The following is a 17,703-nucleotide window of genomic DNA, read 5'->3' on the forward strand; positions in this document are numbered from 1 at the left end:
TATCACTAGGAATTGTGGTCCTTTTTCTTGTCATCTCTTCATGCCATGGTTTTCCAAAGTCAATTGTTTTCACTGGTGTCATGGGCCGTGGCATGGGGAGAGGAGGCAGAGACAAGTAAAGTTGTATATTTTAGACCAAGAAGAAATCTAGTTCAGGCTTTTATCATCTTAGCTCGGCCTATGCTATTGGGTCAATTAGCTAGGATGCAATTTGATGATTGGTGATGCAACTTGATTACTTTTTTGCTTGGATATGTAAAAATTGCACAGCTAGGATGTGTCAGACAGTCGGAGTTTAGAAAGATAAATCAGTAATTTACTAGTAATTATATTAATATTATCTTTTCATTTGTATTTTTACAAGCACATCATGACAAGGGTAAAGATTTTATCACAAAAAAAGCTTGGTGAGTTAGAAATAGAACAGTTAAGTATAATTACATATCATTATATCAATCTGCGATTTGAGATCTACGTATTCTTCAACAAGAGTTGTGCTCTAACTTGTAAAGGTAATAGAAATCTAATCTTGTAAAAGACAAAAAATGTTGAAGTTCCACCGTAAACCTGATTGACAATATGAAGATTAGTTCAACTACCTTATAAGCACATACAAAATCTTTTTTTGATGTATGATTAATACTTTAACAAAAATATTATAGCTCAATAATTTATGAATATATAAGTGAAGAGTTCGATTTCCCATTTCCCAATATCACTAAGAATTGTGGTCTTTTTTCTTGCCATATCTTCATGTCATGATTTTTTAAAGGAAGGAGGATTCTTCTCTCTTCTTTTTTTTTCCCTTTCCTTCCTTCTCCTTCTATTTGTATGGTCATGGTTAAGTTACGTCAATATCTTATATTAATTTTTTTTAATAAGAAAAAAAGACAAAATAGAGAATATGAGAAGAGATGATGAAGGGAGATGGAAAGAGAAGCAGAGAGAATCCTAATCCTTTCCAAAGTCAATTGTTTTCACTGGTGCAATGGGCCTAGGCAAAAGTTGTATATTTTAGGCCGAGAAGAAATCTAGTTCAGGCTTCTTATCATCTTAGCTCGGCCTATACTATTGGGTCAATTAGTTTTGGTGCAATGGAGGCCCATCCCTTATACTGCAAGTCCAACTAATCAAGAAAGGCCCCTAGTCGATAACAGCCCACTGGAGATATTTTTATAGCAATTATAGTTACATCGCCGCATGTTATTATTAACCACGTCAAGACGTAGATACAGTCGATAAGTGGATCCACGAGTTATGATATAAAGCTGCACTCTCACTTCCAATCACACATCCAGCTCCCATTGCATTGGGAAAAGCCTAGCATTAGGTTTTAAGGTTTTGCGGGATTTGTTCGTTAAGGTACCGTTTGGTATGCAGACGGGACGGAATGGAAAGGTACCCTTCACAGATTACCCATTACTAGTTTCCACCTCTTCCTCTTCTTCCTCCACTCCCTCTCATAACTCTTGTCCTTTCACTGACTTTCCTCAGTACCCTTTTGTTCTTCCTGTTTGTTTCCCCATAAAATTTCTCTCTTAGGCTTTCTCAGGAACCCTTTATCCGATTTGAGTTTCTTCATTTTGCTGTTTTTCTTCTTTGAATATAGAAATCAAATGCAAAGAAAATTGCTTTTTGTTGGATTTTTGTCACTCAATTTCCCAGAAAATTTGAAGTGCTATCAAAGAAGCTTGATATCCCAGAAAAAACAAGAGAACTCAGTTTTTGAGTTTATCTGTTGAGGTAAATTTTGATTTTTAATGAATATTTTATGCTAATTGTGCATAAATGGAGAGATCTTTGGAATTTTGATTAATTTTCAAAGTGAAATTAATGAAAAAGAGGAGGGGTATTGTTGTTCAAAAAGTTATAATTTTGTGTTCTGTGGGCAAATTGGTGCACCAAACGTGGGACTAGTACGTCTTGTCCCATTGCGTTCCGTCTCATTCCACGTACCAAATGGTACTAAGAGACGTGACAAGGTACCAATGAGGGTTGATTCAATTTATAAGGTCCCTGCTTTATGTGTCGTTTCACTGATATTGGAGTCTCCCTACCAGCAGTTCTTGCAGCTGCACAATTTATAAATTTCTATGTAAATCTATACTTGTGGCTACCGGTAGTTAAAGTGTTACAGCCTGCTAATATAATGACTTACAAATTTAAATCATGAGATTAGTGGGGCATCGTCAACCTTTAATATATTTTATTCTTTTTCTGTCCTTGTACGCGCCAAACGGTCCCTACAAAAATACCAACGACGAAAAATAAAAACACAAAAAATATTGTCTGGCAAACGAATAATCAACTCGGTTGACCCCCGTGCCACTAATTTTCATCTGAATCTGAGAGAGAAAGAGAAGCGGAGGAAGAGGAAGAAGAACCACATCCGATCCTCGTCTTCCGTTGCTCCGTCGTCCCAACTGTCACCACCTCTGCCGTCTCACCCGGTCTCAATCATCGTCAGGTACTAACCTCACGCATCTCCTCACTGTCTCCGTCCATTGATTTACACACACGCACATATATATATAGATTACGCGAATGATATTTATATTAATCAGAACACAGCTCACAGTTTTGAGAATTGTTTAGAATTGCGAACCGAAAAGGCCCCGAATTTCTGGTTTATTTATTTTAGGAGACGACTTTAGGGTTTTGTTGGCTGTTGGATCTAATTGATCACCGTGTTTCTGGCAATTCCGTGGACGATGAAAAAGAAAATATATTTATATTTAAATTTGATTTTTTGCGGAGTTTCGAACTTTCAATTCTGCTAATGCTAGTTTTAGCTCATTAGGAAAACTTGGAAGGGTTTTAGTTCATAACATTGTAAATTTTTGTTACTGGATTAGTAATTGGTGAATAATCGGTATTTATGTGCAGCGAACTTGGTCTCGATGATGGAAGTGCTTTAGTTTCTAGACAAGTGATGTTTGAGGCCCATTTGTGAATTGAATCGAGATATCAAGTAAAATGTCATCAAGTATTCTGAACATAGTGAATGCTACTGTAGATTGGGTGACGGCAACTTTAGATGCTCCCTCTTCTCGAGCTGTTATTTTCGGATTTCCAATTGGCGGTAGCTCACCGGATCCTTATTACCTGCCTCTATTGTTTGTCTCCCTTTTATGGCTATTATTGCTTACTATCGAAAACTAATGTTTGTGTTAATAAAGTTTTGTTTAACCTTTTTATTGCAGGGCATTTATTTGTAGAAGTTCTGCTTTTCTTAGTCATCGTTTATTTATTTTCTCAGAACAGTTACAGACCGCCTAGGCGGCCTTTAACAGAGCAGGTTTGTGCTACAGATTGCAACCCTAACCCTTTGTCTCCTTGAATAGGACTCTCTCTGATAGATGATACTATTATTTAGTACTCTTTGAGATAATATGTCCATCTCTATTGATTAGGTTTATCTAGTCTTAGACTCCTTTTCCATGTATAGTTAACGCCTTACGGAGAGCATCTGAGGCTTAAACCCAAAATCTTTGTTTTCTTATGCAATCTTCTATGTTATATAACAGTAAATGTAACAGTAAACTTCTCTCTGGTTACTCTTTCATGGTAAGTGGAGCCTAACTACTAAACATCCAGTTTGCATGCATGCCTCATTTTTATTTTCCATCAATTTTTTTTTTTTTTCAAATGATCTGTCACGGTTTCTTAGTACCTTAACTAGTGAGGGAAATTCCAAGGCATTGTTATGACTAGATTGGACTCCCTATTTATATGAAAAATATGCGATTTACAGATTTGACAAGTCTACTCGGTGAATGGAAATGTAATGATACCTCTGTGCGTGTATAGTGCTTGTTACATTTTAACTTTCCTTCTAAATGATTTAGTATGATGTGCTTGAGTTGTGATTCGTATCTGAGGTGTGTCCTTGTTTCTCAACTGAACTTTGCTGGTGTATCTGATATATGTAGGAAAAAGATGAGCTATGTGAGGAATGGGTTCCTGAACCTCTTATTCCTTCTATCACTGAAGAGAAGCTGTATGAACCCCCAGTGTTGGAAAGGTTCGTGAGATTAATTCTAATCTTATCATAAATTGATCCCATGTTTTTCTGGTCAAAATGTATTCTTTGATTCGTATGTTCAGTTCCCTAATTTTCCTGAAGAGAGAGCTAGACGAGTTCCTTTAGTAGGGGGGCATGTTTTCCCCATACAAAATGGTCCTGGCTATCTTCTGTTTGTTTAGCCTGGAGTTCAATGATGGTCCCACTTATGTTTAGTCATTTTTCCCTCATTGTGGAAGATTTTGTGTTAGTACAAATATTGTGTAGGAAAAATCATTTTAGTGGATGTTTAATGATTTGTGTATTAAGGTGAAAATTTACCAGTCCCTTCATTGTTCTAAATGAGTATAATCTATTCAGTGCTGCAGGGCCACATACAATAATCAATGGTAAAGAAGTCGTGAACTTTGCTTCAGCAAATTATCTGGGATTGATAGGACATGAGAAGTTACTTGTAAGACGGAGCTTTTCATAGTATCACTGAATACATTTTTCTATATGTATATTTTCTTAAATGGAGCATTTATAGCAGTGTCATCTCAGGAGTCATGTACCTCTGCATTGGAAAAATATGGTGTTGGTTCATGTGGTCCTCGTGGGTTTTATGGAACAATTGGTATTCTTCACCTACTTGAAATAAAGTTGATTTTTCTTCTTCATACATTTAATTGATTTATTTATTTCATTTCATTTTGTTTTGCATCAGATGTCCACCTTGATTGTGAGGCGAGAATAGCAAACTTCTTGGGAACTCCGGACTCAATTCTATATTCTTATGGACTGTCTACCATGTTCAGTGCAATTCCAGCATTTGCCAAGAAAGGGGATATTATTGTTGTGTGAGTAATAGTATGCATAATCTTGATCATCGTAATTATTGCAGTCTTTTCCTCCCAGTGTAGAACTTGTTTCGTTGCAAATGTATTATACGTTAAGAAAATGCTTGGATCGTTTAACAGTTATCTTTGATTATGATTCAAAATGACGATGAAATGACTTCTGAACTTACCGAAGTGGTAATCATGAAAGTTATGTTTTACTTCTGCCTTTATTTCATTACTTTTGTTCCTTTTTGCTGATGTAAAGCTGTGACAGTATTTCTTTTGTTTGATGTATTTGCATGACATGGAATAAATTTTAGTGAAATTTTATTCCCACACGGTTTGTATGACCTTGTTCATATTCATATGCATGGAGTTCAATACGCTAGCTCTTGCTTTCATATTTTTCAAATACTATGTATGTTTTCGTTCTATTTTTACACGAGTCTATACTTTTGATCTTGTGCCTTAGTATCGATGGACCTTATGCTGCTAAAAAGATTTCATGAAAATTTCTATTCACATATATTCATGTAAGGCGGTTTCTTTTTCATTTTTCTAGAGATGAAGGTGTCCATTGGGGAATACAAAATGGTCTTCATCTTTCTAGGAGTACAATCAAGTATTTCAAGCACAATGACATGGAAGATTTAAGGAAAATTCTGGAGGAACTCACTTCAAATAAGAAAAGTGAGCGAGTTAAGAAATTGCGGCGCTACATTGTAGTTGAAGCTGTATACCAGGTATCCCATTCTCTTCGATAATATCAAAATTTATTTGATTATTATTTTTGTATGTTGTGAACTCTTTTATGATTCAATCCAGCATCATCCACTTTCGCAAAATAGGTTGCTTATACTTCAGCACACACAATTTAACACAGCTAATGGTCTTACGCAGTGGCGAAGCCAGGAATTTACAGCGATGGGGTAATAAAATAGCTTTCAAAAATCGATCATATTTTCATTTAAAAATAGATTTCAAACTCAAATCCCAAATCCCAAATCCACATACACCCATAGCTCTCACTCAAACAAAGAACAAGTAGATACGAAAATACATAACAAATTTCTCTAGCACTAATATGAGTGATTGCTCAAGGGAGAGCAAAAAATGAAGCAATCAGCTGCTGCCTTCTCTAAATGGTGCCCCATGTTTGTCTCACTCTCTGCATCTGCTTCTTTCTCAAAATGGTAGACCCGACTGCACTCTTTTTCAAATGGAAGAGCCGAATGCTCTCCCTGGTATGGCTCTCATCTCTCTCCTCTGCTCACAAATTGGAGCTGTCGACAGACAGCTCTTCTCTCTTCTGCTGCTGCTCAAAACCAAAAGGCATTACAAATGCCTTAATACATATTGGATGCTGCCAAAACAAAAGGCTCTGCCTTCTCTCCCATTATAAAACCAAAGTCATCAGCCTTTCCTTTTTCTTTATTCTTCAAAAAACCAAAGCAATGCCTCTTCCCATTTATTCTCTTCTTTGCACCAAAAGAAATATAGTGGCCGAACAAACTTTTTTGGGGTCAATGAATCCCATTGCATCCACCTTGGCTCCGCTAGAGGTCTTAGGGCTTATGAAACCTTCGCCCTTTTAATAGCGGTGGAAGATGGTTCTTGAAATCAATCCTCCTGGTATGGTTGTAATTTTTTCAAGGTTTTACATAAAATCTTGGCGTCATGTTACGTTTTGAGGAAAACTTCTATCTCTACATGAAATTCATGAATCACTGGCAAATAGAAAAGCAAACTGTCTTTTCTGCCTTCAACGCTGTCGTTAGCATGTTGATATTATATGACTTTTTTTGCTTCCTTTAATAAAATTTGCAGAATTCTGGCCAAATAGCCCCCTTGGACAAGATTGTTGAATTGAAGGAGAAATATAAGTTTCGTGTTTTATTGGATGAGAGTAACTCGTTTGGCGTGCTTGGAAAATCCGGAAGAGGTCTCACTGAATACTGTAGGATTCCGGTATTTTTAGAAACCCTTCTTTTTTTTTTTTTTTTTCCAATCTCTCGTAACTATTGAGTATTGATACATTACCTGTTTGTGATTTCTGGTGGTGTGGTTTTGCAGGTTGAAAAAATAGATATTATTACTGCTGCAATGGGACACGCACTAGCCACAGAAGGGGGATTCTGCACTGGAAGTGCTAGGGTCACTGATCACCAAGTAGGTTACTGAATACATACTACTAACAAGTTATTATATGATGTCTGTGTTGACAGATGGAATTTGTAACAAGAAAATCACTGTCTTATCCTCTATATTAATAAATTCTTATAACTATGTGCTCACGAACACTTCTATATACGTGCATATATTAAACAAAAATATTCAAAAGGTATCTAAATGATAAATTTTGGATATGGTATTTGGCAGCGATTGAGTAGCTCTGGTTACGTCTTTTCTGCTTCTTTGCCCCCATATCTTGCGAGTGCTGCCATTACTGCTATTGATATCCTCGAGGAAAACCCTGATCTGATAACGAAGCTGAAGAAAAACATTGCCATATTATGGAAGGGTATGTTCTTGATCTCCTATTCATGTGCATATATGTCCATGTGTTGTGGTTTACTCATCCCTTGATCAATTTCCTTGGTATCTCCTTTACTTTGTCAGAGCACTTACCGCCTGCCTTGCATTGTGATACTCTTGATTGAGAAATATGATGTGATGTGCAGGATTGTCAGGTATACGGGGCCTCTCATTTGCGAGCAGTCCAGAATCACCGATTGTCTTCCTCAGACTAGAGAAAGCAGACTCTTTGAAGAATGAACTGCAACTCCAGCTCCTTCAAAATATTGCTGACAGTGTAAGTAAATGGTCATCTTAATTACACTTTTCTGAATCAATTTCTGCTACTCTTCTTTCTTAACCGTAAGGGTTGGGGTTTTGCAGTTGTTAAAGGAGCATTCCATTTTCGTGGTCACCTCCCAAAAGTCAACACTTGATAAATGCCGTCTTCCATTAGGAATTAGATTGTTCGTCTCTGCTGGGCATACAGAATCCGATCTGCTCAAGGCAGCTGCATCACTGAAAAGCGTTGCAGAATTGGTGCTGAAGGATCATATTTGACTGGTGGATCCCAGAATTCTCTCGCTCTCGCATCCACATGGACATGATCATGGTGCAGGAGCACGTCCAGCATCTTTATGAAGCCCTTCGATGGTTGATCAGTTTTGTGATGCAGACTAACAAAGAAAGGCAGCGTATTCGGGTGTCGATAGTTTATGCCATACTGATACGATTAAATTATAATTGCGTTTTGACTTGTGAACGAGATTAGCAGGAAGTTTAGTCGATAACATGAGTGTGTGTATATTTGATTTGTTGGAAATGACTGTAGATGAAATGTGATGTGTTGCTTAAATTTATGTAAAGTATGAATTTCGGATCCTAACACGCCTGTCCATCAAAATTGACATTACCGCTACACTAACTGCACGTTATTGGAGGAATTAATCTGTCCACTCGGAACATCATCCCATGGTATTATTTGTCCGTTACAATGTCAAACGTGTGTTTGTTTTGTGTTATTAACTAGTGATGTATCGTCACATGTAATATGAGTGCACGACATAGTTGATATCAAAACCTAAATGTAGTATCGACAAGTAAATCCACATGTTACAACATGAACATGCTCTTTTAGTGTTGTATTCATATTAAATTTATTCGCTAAGGTGTTGTGATAAGGTAACATTTATCCAAATACGAATGGAATGTTATCATAATCCGGATATCCTTGGACTTGCTTAGTTATATCCTAAATTCAAGTCAGAGTTAGGGTAAAATTCGCGGAAACATAAGAACTTGAATTATACAAAACATAGTAATTGGGAGTTTGATACAGGCTAGAATTGCATGTTTCAGTAAAGTCCTGATATTTTGACATTATTTTTGTTATCAGAAATGCCATCGAAGAAAACAAAACACGAAAAGAAGCGAAGGAAGAGGAATGGCTGGTTTGGTATTGCTATGCTTTGAAAAAAACTGCTTCTGTTGTGCTTGTGAGAATAAGCAGCTGTGAAATAAAGCAGCAAAGTGTTTGGTAAACTTTTTTGTAAAAGTGCTTTTAAAAAAAAAAAAAAAAGCAGGATTATAATGTTTGGTAAACTTTTATGTAAAATAGATGTGAAAAACAACCAGTTTTTCAAAGCTGGGTTTTGCATATTCTTGTTTTTGGCTTTTTGTCACTAAAACTGTGAAAAAAAGCTGAACCTGAATATTTACCAAACACAAAAACAGCTTCCAGTTTTTTTTTATACAACTTTTTCCAGAATTACCTCAATACCAAACCAAGCCGAAGAAACAACCACATGTGAATCCTCTTCCGTTGCTCCGTCGCCACAAACTGTCACCATCTCCGCCGTCTCACCCCCTCTCAATCATCAGGTTCTACTCTCTCTCCATCTTCTCACTTCCCATTTATATACATACATGTTTTTGTACTTGTCGCAATTTAACTTCCTTCCCAAATGATTTAGTATGATATGCTTATGATTTCCTGGTTTCTTAACCGACCTTTGCTGGTGTATCTGAACCTCTTATTCCTCCTATCTCTCAAGAGAAGTTGTATGATCCCAGAGCGTTGGAAAGGTTAGTGAGAATATTAAGGTTTTCAAAACTAACGAGTATTAAGCAATTTAATTACCCCCGCCTTGGTTGTTCTAAGGGATCCCACTAAAGAGTAGAATTTTTTCAGTCCTGCAGGGCCACATACAATAATCAATGGCAAAGAAGTCGTGAACTTCGCTGCAGCAAATTATCTGGCATTGAAAGGACATGAGAACCTGCTTGTAAGACGAAGCTTTATTTTCTTTTATATATATTATTTTAGCAGAGCATTTGTACCTCTGTCTGATCTCAGGATTCTGGCAGTCCTCGTGGATTTTATGAAACAATTGGTATTCCTCACTACTTGAGATGAATTTGGTTTTTCTTTTCATACATCTATTTATTTCATCTCATTTCATTTTATTTTGCATCAGATTCAGATGCCCGCCTTGCTTGCGAGGCAATAATAGCAAAATTTTTGGGTACTCTCGACGTGATTCTCTATTCTTGTGGACTGTCTGCAATGTTCAATGCCATTGCAGCATTTGCCAGAAAGAAAAAATGATATTATTGTTGGGTGAGTATGCATGCTCTTGATCATGTGATGTGATGGTAAAAGAGTCGCACTTCGGTGAAATGAGAAACTTTGCAAGGGTTTGTAACAGGTTCAACTACTCTTTATATTGCCAATTGGTTTTATGGTAGAACTCCAACTTTAGTTCGACTGCTCCCCATATTTTTTCATGGTATTAGAGCTAGGTTGCTCCACATGTGAAGCTCAACTACCACACGTGCTTCATGTTACCCAATTTGTGTTGTTTGTTTGGCTTAAAAATTCGCTACACATGAGGGGGCGTGTGAGGATGTGAAGGTAAAAAATGCCTACATTAGTGAAAGAAGAAACCATGCAAGGGTTTATAAGAGGTTAGGTTACTCTCCATATTGCCAATTAGTTTTATATTGGAACCCAATGTTTCCAACTTCCTTACAATCAAACTCGATCGCACAAATTACCATTTCTGGCAAGCCCAGATGCTTCCCTGCTTCATAGCAGGAATCTCGTCTCCTATGTGGATGACACTAGCAAATGTCCTGTCTTTTTCAAGGATGTTGAGGACAATCTTACTGATAATGTGGATCCCGAGTTTGAAGCATGAATTCAACAGGACTCTATGGTGTGTCTTGGATCAATAGCTTTGCTCATCCCATCATGCTTGTTGTCCGAATTTGGAAAAATCAGTTCTCATTTTGAATGGACTTGTCTGCATGAACGTTATGCTTCACAGTCCACTAGTTGTCTTCTTCAACTTCATAGTAATTTGATGAACACTCACCCTAGTGACTCTTCCATTACTAAGTTTCTCGATCATGGTGATTGCCTTGCTGACACCCTATCATTGTCTGGTGCTCTAGTTTCTGATTAAGAAATTGTTGCCATCATTCTCAACAATTTTGGACCTACTTATGATAGCACTGTGGCTTTTGCTCAGGCTTGTGAAGAAGCCATCTCTTACAGTCCTTTGGAGGCCCTTGCGCTTAGTGCTGAACGTCATAAAAAATCCATGCTTTCTTCTCTGCTGATACTGGCCCTACTGCTTTAGCTCCTGCTCGTGGCAATCATGGCATAAGTGGTTTCCGTGGCCGTGGGCCAGGCTACGGTGGTTTTAGTGGTGGTCGTAGCTCCTATAACAATGGTCGTGGCTCCTCGTTTCATCCTTGTGGCTCGAGCTTTAGCTCTCACTCCAGTTCCAACAGTGACAGACTTCTTAGCGGTGCTCCTTCTCAGAGAGGTACCGTGCTTTCCCATTCTGGACATATTCAATGTCAGATATGCAATCGCCAGTGACACTCTACCATCGACTGTTTCAATCACCTCAATATGGCGTATGAGGGTCGTGTTCTCGCACAAAGTCTTCGGGCTTATGCAACTGCTGCTCCTCCTTCTGCGCCTGCCAAATGCTCATGCCTTCCAGAATTGGTTGTTTGATTCTGGTGCGGACACTCATATAACCAATGATCTTGCTCAAGTGTCTAATCTGCGAACCTACAATGGATTTGATCACGTCAATGATGTTGGCAGCACATGTTTGAGAATTTCTAAAGTTGGCACTTCCTGCATTCGTACAGCTCATACATCATTTACCTTATCTAACACTCTTTATGGCCGAATTGCATCCACCAATATGATATCTATTCATCGAATTGCATCCACCAATATGATATCTATTCATCGTTTAACCAATGACAATCATTGTTCCCTAACCCTTTATCCTAATTCCTATCATGTTCAGGATCTCAAAACAGGGATGACGCTTTTGCAAGGCTGGAGTAAAAACAAAGGTTCTACCCATTTTCAAGTGTTTCTTCTAAAAAATAATGGCGTTTTGTTTTCTTAGGAGCTAGAGTGTCGAATGCTCTTTGGCATTTAAAATAGGTCATCTTTATGCTTCTATTTTAAGGTTTTTAATATCTAGAAATAAATTCCTAATCTCTGCCTCTCTGATCATGTAACTCAGGATTTTTGTCATGTGTGTCCTATGGGCAAAAATCAGAAATTACCTTTTCATTATCAAGTTACCATGTCTCCATAGGGCAAAAGTCATGTCCCATAGAGCACATCTGAATGGATTAATTCCAATGGAAAAGATGACATTGAATTATTAAAGAAAATGGTAACTTGTGACTTTTGCCCATAGGACATGAATGACAAAAATCCTGAGTTACAAGACCAGAGACCGGTAACTTTTTCTTATATGGGTAATGTCAGGGAGACTAAATTTGTAAACTAAATGACATGGAAGTTGATAATTAAGTTATTTTTATTGTTGATTAACGTGCTTATTTGTAATTGGTAACACATAATTTAGTTTCCAAATTTAGTCTATTAATTCAGTCTCCCTAGCATTACTGTTCTTAGATATTAAAGACTTTAAAATAGAAGCAAAAGGATGACTTAATCTAGAAACAACACTCGACACTATAGCTTTTAAGAAAGGAAAAACACCATTATTTTGAGAAGAAACACTTGAAAATGGATGGAATCCATTTTTACTCCGGCCTTGGAAAGACGTCCTCCCCGTTTTGAGATCTTGAACAAGATAGGAATTAGGATAGAGGGCTAGGGAACAATGATTGTCATTGGTAAAACGATGAATAAATATCACATTGGTGGATGCATTTGGGCAATATAGAGTGTTAGATAAGGTAAATGATGTATTAGGTGCATGAATGCAAGAAGTGTCTACTTTAGAAAATTTCAAACCTGTGCCGCCAACAACACCATAGACATGATCAGTTCCATTGTAGGTTTGCAAATTAGACACATGAGCAAGATCATTGGTTTTATGAGTATTCGCACCAATATCAAACAACTAATTCTGGAGGGCAAGTGTTGTGGCAGATGCGGAAGGAGAAGCACTAGTTGCATAAGCGTGAAGTGGTGTTGTACGAACCTTGTACGCCATATTGAGGCGACTGAAATAGTCAATGGCATAGTGTCCATGGTGATTGCATATTTGACATTGAATAAGTCCAGAAGGGGAAAACGTAGTACATCTCTAAGAATGAGCAATGCGAAGAAATCCATCACTGTTGGAATGGGAGTGAGAGCTAGAGCTCGAGCCACCAGGATGAAATGAGGAGCCATGACCACTGTTATGGGAGCCACGACCACCAGAAATACCACCTTAGCCTGACCTACAAACGGAAACCACCCGTGCCACGAGTAGCAGTTGCAGGAGGTCCCATATCAGCAGAGAAGACAATATGCATTTTTTAACTACATTCAGCACTAAGCAGAAAGACCTCCAAAGCACTGTAAGAGATGACTTCTTCACTAGCCTGAGCAGAAGCCACATTGCTTTCATAGGCAGGTCCAACATTGTTCATAATTATGGCAACAAAGTCTGAATCAGAAATTGAAGCACCAGACAATAGTGTGTCAGCAAGACGATTAACACGATCAAGGAACTTATCGAACTCATCAATGGAGGAGTCACCACGGTGAGCATTCATTAGCTCACTATTGAAGAAGACGACCAGTGGACTGCGAAGCATAACCTTCACGCAGACAGGTCCATGCAAAATGGGAACTGGTTTTAAGGCAACAAGCACAGTGGGATGAACAGAGTTATTGGTCCAGGACATAACCATAGCGTCCTATTGAATCCATGCTTCAAACTCGGGATTCACATTATCAGTAAGATTGCCCAAAGCATCCTTGAGTCAGGCGGGAGGACATTTGCTAGTGCCATCAACATAGGAGATGAGATTCATGCTACGAAGCATCCGGGCTTGCCAGAGAGGGTAATTTGTACGATCCAATTTGATTGTAAGGAAGTTGGAAACATTAGGTAGCGTAGATAGAGGGATAGAGGGGAAGAGTTGGAAAAATGAGACGCCATTTTGGGATAAAGAAGGAATACAAATGATGTCATAAGAATTTAGCTTGTTGATTATATAGATCTACGAGTGATGAGGTTGTTACAGTATTGCGTTATCTCTAATTACAAGTTTGTAATTTCTGATGGTGTGACTGTTAAATTGAAGGAGAAATATTAGTTTTGTGTGTTTATTGGATGAGAGTCGTAACTCATTTGACGTACTTGGAAAATCTGGAAGAGGTCTCACTAAATCAATTTCTGCTTATCTTGTTTCCGTTGGACATACCAGATCTTTTCAACGCAGTTGCATCACTAAAAACCAAGGTTCTAAAAAATCTTATGCGCTAGTCGGGCGGCGGATTAAGGCCTAGCGCCCAAGCAGATTGAAGTAAATCTATTATATTTTGTATAAATAAGTGTTCGGTTATACTTAAAATATATATAATTTCATCATAAACTACAAAATAGAATGACATATATATTACGAAATATTGGAATATAATGAAAACATAGGGAACAAGATATAATGTGTGTTCATTTACAATTTATGGAAGAAAAAAATGCAAAATGAAAGTTGTTTATTTTCTGTCTAAGTGAGTCGCGATTTAGGCAGGTTTGGGCGGGTTAGACGGTATAGGCGGGCATCTCAGTAGGTCTAAACACAATTTCTTAATTTTCAAACGTCTTGATATTAATTGGGACGATGACCAACCACCTAAAACATAAGCGCTAGGCAAAATTTTTTAAATCAGTGCTAAAAACCGTTGCAGAATTTGTGCTGAAGGATCATATGACTGACTGACGGACACCAGAATTCTCTCGCTTTGGCATGCATGCGGACAACTGCTTTTAAAAGTAATGGGGGGGGCTAGATTTTAAATAAACATACTTTTGGGGTCGAAGGCGAAAAAAAGAACAGGAAAACGCGCTCGCCTTTAGAAGCCGCGTAAGGAATCTTGTAGAGTACGGACCTATTGCTTTGGGCGCAGCCTGGAAGTTTCTAGAGAATTTACTTAAATCTATAATTTCGCGATTTCTGACATCATTGACCGACATACAACATAGACTCCGTCGACATTCGAAAGACTGAGTCCATCTGATCTGATTGATTGCCATACGTTAGAAGTATCAGAAACCTACAGAAAGAGAATGTCTGGAGGAATCGCGCGCGGTCGTCTCGCCGAGGAGCGAAAAGCGTGGCGCAAGAACCACCCACATGTCCGTACCGACCATCGTCCTTCGCTTCTCTCCAATGTTATTTTCGATTTAATTTTCATTCGCCGTTCATTGCATCGCCTGACGTCGTCGTTTTCGTGGTTATTAATTAAATTAGGGTTTTGTGGCGAAGCCGGAGACTGCTTCGGATGGCTCCGTCAATTTGATGGTGTGGCAGTGCATCATCCCCGGCAAACCATCTGTGAGTCTTCTTCTATTTCTTTCTCCTGGTGAGATTTTTGTAGGACAATTGAAAGATTGGGGATTTCGGGATTTTAATTCGGAATTTGACTCGCTTGATCAGTTCCCCCCTCAATCAGGGCATTAGGGTTTTAGATTTTATGGGGTTTTGCTAATTTTTTTCTTTTTTGTTTTAATTATGTTTGACTGCATAAATTTCTATAGAGAATTGCATGTGGGTTTTTTTTCTTTTCCAGAAGTTGTTTGGTATACTGCTTTTTCGTACTACTTTGTAGTTTTGCCTGTTGGCTTGCAATTCTGGTAAAATCGGCACTTGGATACAATGCGCAATTCGGATAGTGTATATATGTAGGATTTAGCTTTCGGCACTTATATTCTAGTCAGTGTTAATATCTGAAATCAATTAGAGGGTCTATCAATGAATACTGGAGGGAGGAACGTATTGAAACTGGGCAGGTCTAGGCATGCTAGGGGGCCTCTAGGCAGGTCTAGTGCCCTTTCTTATTTCTTTAACGCCTAGGGAATAATTGTGGAGGTGGCCAACCGCTTAGCGCCTAGGAGGGATTCTCAGAACAATGTTCAAGAGCTTCATAATGCTGACGGAAATGCTTATTTTTATGATAGACTGATAGTGGTTGCTTGATTGCTGGCGTAACATCCTTACAAGGAATTTTTGCAATATATTGTTTTCGGTATTGATCTTGCTGGTATTGCAGACTGATTGGGAAGGTGGCTACTTTCCACTTACACTTAACTTCACTGAGGATTACCCCAGCAAGCCCCCGAAATGCAAGTTCCCACATGGCTTTTTCCACCCTAATGTGTATCCTTCTGGAACTGTTTGTCTTTCAATTCTCAACGAGGACAAAGTAAGCAATATCTCCTGCTATAGCATGTATATGGAGATTGTGTTCATTGATGAAGTCGTCCTAACATGAATTTCTTTTTTTAGGGTTGGAGACCGGCCATCACAGTGAAGCAAATCCTCGTAGGCATTCAGGATTTGCTAGGCCAGCCTAATCCTGCTGATCCGGCACAAGCTGAAGGTTATCAACTCTTTATCCAGGTTTGTCTTGATCTTTAGCCGTCTCTCATTCACTCCTGTTCATGAAGTATGAACTGTGTTTGACGATTTCTATCCTGACGTGCAGGAACCAGCTGAGTACAAGCGAAGAGTGCGACAGCAGGCAAAGCAATATCCACCTGTTCTATGATGCATTGTGCTTTTACTAGATATGATTATAAACTCGTTGATTTGGTTAAGAAGGTCATGCTCAAATCTCTCTGCTAGACGTGATCAACCTTATAAGTTAGTTCTCATTTGAATTGCAAATATGATATGGTGTTGTTTTTAATGTTTTATAGTCATTCCTGTTCTGGCAGTCGACATGCTGTTATGTTTGCGGCTGTTCTCTTTGTATTATTGGAAGCTCTGACGCACTTCAAAATTCAAATTAATACTTCAAAACTCACTTTTTTTTTCTTCATCTTTCTCTGATGTAGCCATGACATTGACGAGTGTTCCGGATGTAGCCATGGCATGTGTTATAGTTTGTAAGAGTTATGGAATAAACAAACGAAACGACAAATAAGAGATAAGAACAAGATGAGGAGTGTGAAAATCACTACCCGTGTTACAATCAGAGAAGGTGACGGAATTTGGACTTCTTCATTTCTACTCCCTTCTAGAGAATTTAATGGGGCCTATATTTAGAATTGGGAGGTTTGGGGTTAGGCTTTGTTTCATAAAATTCGTGTGTTCTGTTTCTTTCCCCACTTCGGTTATTCTCATTCACTACCGCATGTCTGTAACGTACTCCAAGGTCCAACTGGCCATTCAAAGTCCTTTTCCTCGTTAGCATCCTTCTAGTTACTGATGAGAATCAGCATCCTTCTTCGCTTCCTCACGCTATCAGCAGCTGCACGTAATCTGCCACTACGAAGTACACTTCCCTATCAAAGGAGGAAAAATATTGATCCGGTTGCTTTCTAGCTAGTTGGTCCGACTATTTAACATCGACATGCATATTGACTATTGTCATGTCGTTCACATGATTGAAGTTATTAATACTTTGATTACATAATTGTCAGCGTGTTGTCAAGAAAATCATATATCGCAAGTAACTTATGATGTGACATAACCTTAATGGCTACATAAATAACGAGATGGCCAAGCAATCTAACCCTAGTCTTCCTCCTACCACAGAGATTATCCTCTCTTTTTAACACTTACACGTCACTTGTGATGATGCATATAAAGAAAAATATATGGTGACGAGGAGTAGTTTTTGTTGTACCCGACAATAATTCTAAGAGCATGTCTAACGGAGATAGAATTGGGTAGTAAAGTTAAACTTGTCATGCCATGCAGGAAAAATGCATTTCCAGCAGTTTTAGTAACTCTCAATTATCAAACTGAAGAATTTAGGAAGTCAGTTGATACTTCTTCAAGTTAGCAAATTGAGTCCCGTAATATATTTTCTTCAAAGGTATTGTTTAGTAA

General features: G+C 38.2%; 2 protein-coding genes across 5 annotated transcripts; both read left to right on the top strand.

The window, feature by feature from the left end:
• The first annotated feature begins 2,263 nt into the window (after positions 1 to 2,263).
• On the top strand, positions 2,264 to 8,245 carry LOC125475473 (long chain base biosynthesis protein 1-like). Of its 4 annotated transcripts, XM_048580226.1 has the most exons (13): positions 2,264 to 2,467; positions 2,887 to 3,082; positions 3,204 to 3,298; positions 3,933 to 4,024; positions 4,385 to 4,478; positions 4,568 to 4,640; positions 4,731 to 4,863; positions 5,408 to 5,588; positions 6,673 to 6,813; positions 6,919 to 7,014; positions 7,225 to 7,366; positions 7,527 to 7,657; positions 7,744 to 8,245. In XM_048580226.1, exons 2-13 carry the CDS (start codon positions 2,977 to 2,979, stop codon positions 7,918 to 7,920), a joined length of 1,461 nt encoding a protein of 486 aa, XP_048436183.1. In that variant the 5' UTR covers positions 2,264 to 2,467; positions 2,887 to 2,976; the 3' UTR covers positions 7,921 to 8,245. The 4 variants fall into 4 exon arrangements, with proteins under 4 accessions (XP_048436183.1, XP_048436184.1, XP_048436186.1 ...); XM_048580228.1 differs by lacking the exon at positions 2,264 to 2,467 and having other exon boundaries at positions 3,039 to 3,082; positions 4,393 to 4,478; XM_048580227.1 differs by lacking the exons at positions 2,264 to 2,467; positions 3,204 to 3,298 and having other exon boundaries at positions 2,904 to 3,082.
• Positions 8,246 to 14,792: 6,547 nt separating this feature from the next.
• Positions 14,793 to 16,687, top strand: LOC125475474 (SUMO-conjugating enzyme SCE1-like). Its single transcript, XM_048580230.1, has 5 exons — positions 14,793 to 15,002; positions 15,118 to 15,201; positions 15,917 to 16,069; positions 16,153 to 16,266; positions 16,352 to 16,687. The coding sequence occupies exons 1-5, from the start codon at positions 14,934 to 14,936 to the stop codon at positions 16,412 to 16,414; spliced, it is 483 nt and encodes a 160-aa protein (XP_048436187.1). The 5' UTR covers positions 14,793 to 14,933; the 3' UTR covers positions 16,415 to 16,687.
• Positions 16,688 to 17,703: the final 1,016 nt, after the last annotated feature.

The sequence above is a fragment of a genome, unplaced genomic scaffold (genome assembly GCF_019419815.1).
Source record: "Pyrus x bretschneideri cultivar Hongxiangsu unplaced genomic scaffold, Pyrus_bretschneideri_v1 Contig15, whole genome shotgun sequence".
NCBI classification, from domain to species: domain Eukaryota; kingdom Viridiplantae; phylum Streptophyta; class Magnoliopsida; order Rosales; family Rosaceae; genus Pyrus; species Pyrus x bretschneideri.

Bases quoted from the DNA above. Each gene is read 5' to 3' on its own strand.
- LOC125475473 (XM_048580226.1), top strand. From the start codon at position 2,977: ATGTCATCAAGTATTCTGAACATAGTGAATGCTACTGTAGATTGGGTG. The intron at 4,864-5,407 runs GTGAGTAATAGT...TCATTTTTCTAG, and splicing joins AAAGGGGATATTATTGTTGT to AGATGAAGGTGTCCATTGGG. The intron at 7,658-7,743 runs GTAAGTAAATGG...GGGGTTTTGCAG, and splicing joins TTCAAAATATTGCTGACAGT to TTGTTAAAGGAGCATTCCAT.
- LOC125475474 (XM_048580230.1), top strand. From the start codon at position 14,934: ATGTCTGGAGGAATCGCGCGCGGTCGTCTCGCCGAGGAGCGAAAAGCG. The intron at 15,003-15,117 runs GTCCGTACCGAC...TAATTAAATTAG, and splicing joins GGCGCAAGAACCACCCACAT to GGTTTTGTGGCGAAGCCGGA. The intron at 16,267-16,351 runs GTTTGTCTTGAT...CCTGACGTGCAG, and splicing joins GTTATCAACTCTTTATCCAG to GAACCAGCTGAGTACAAGCG.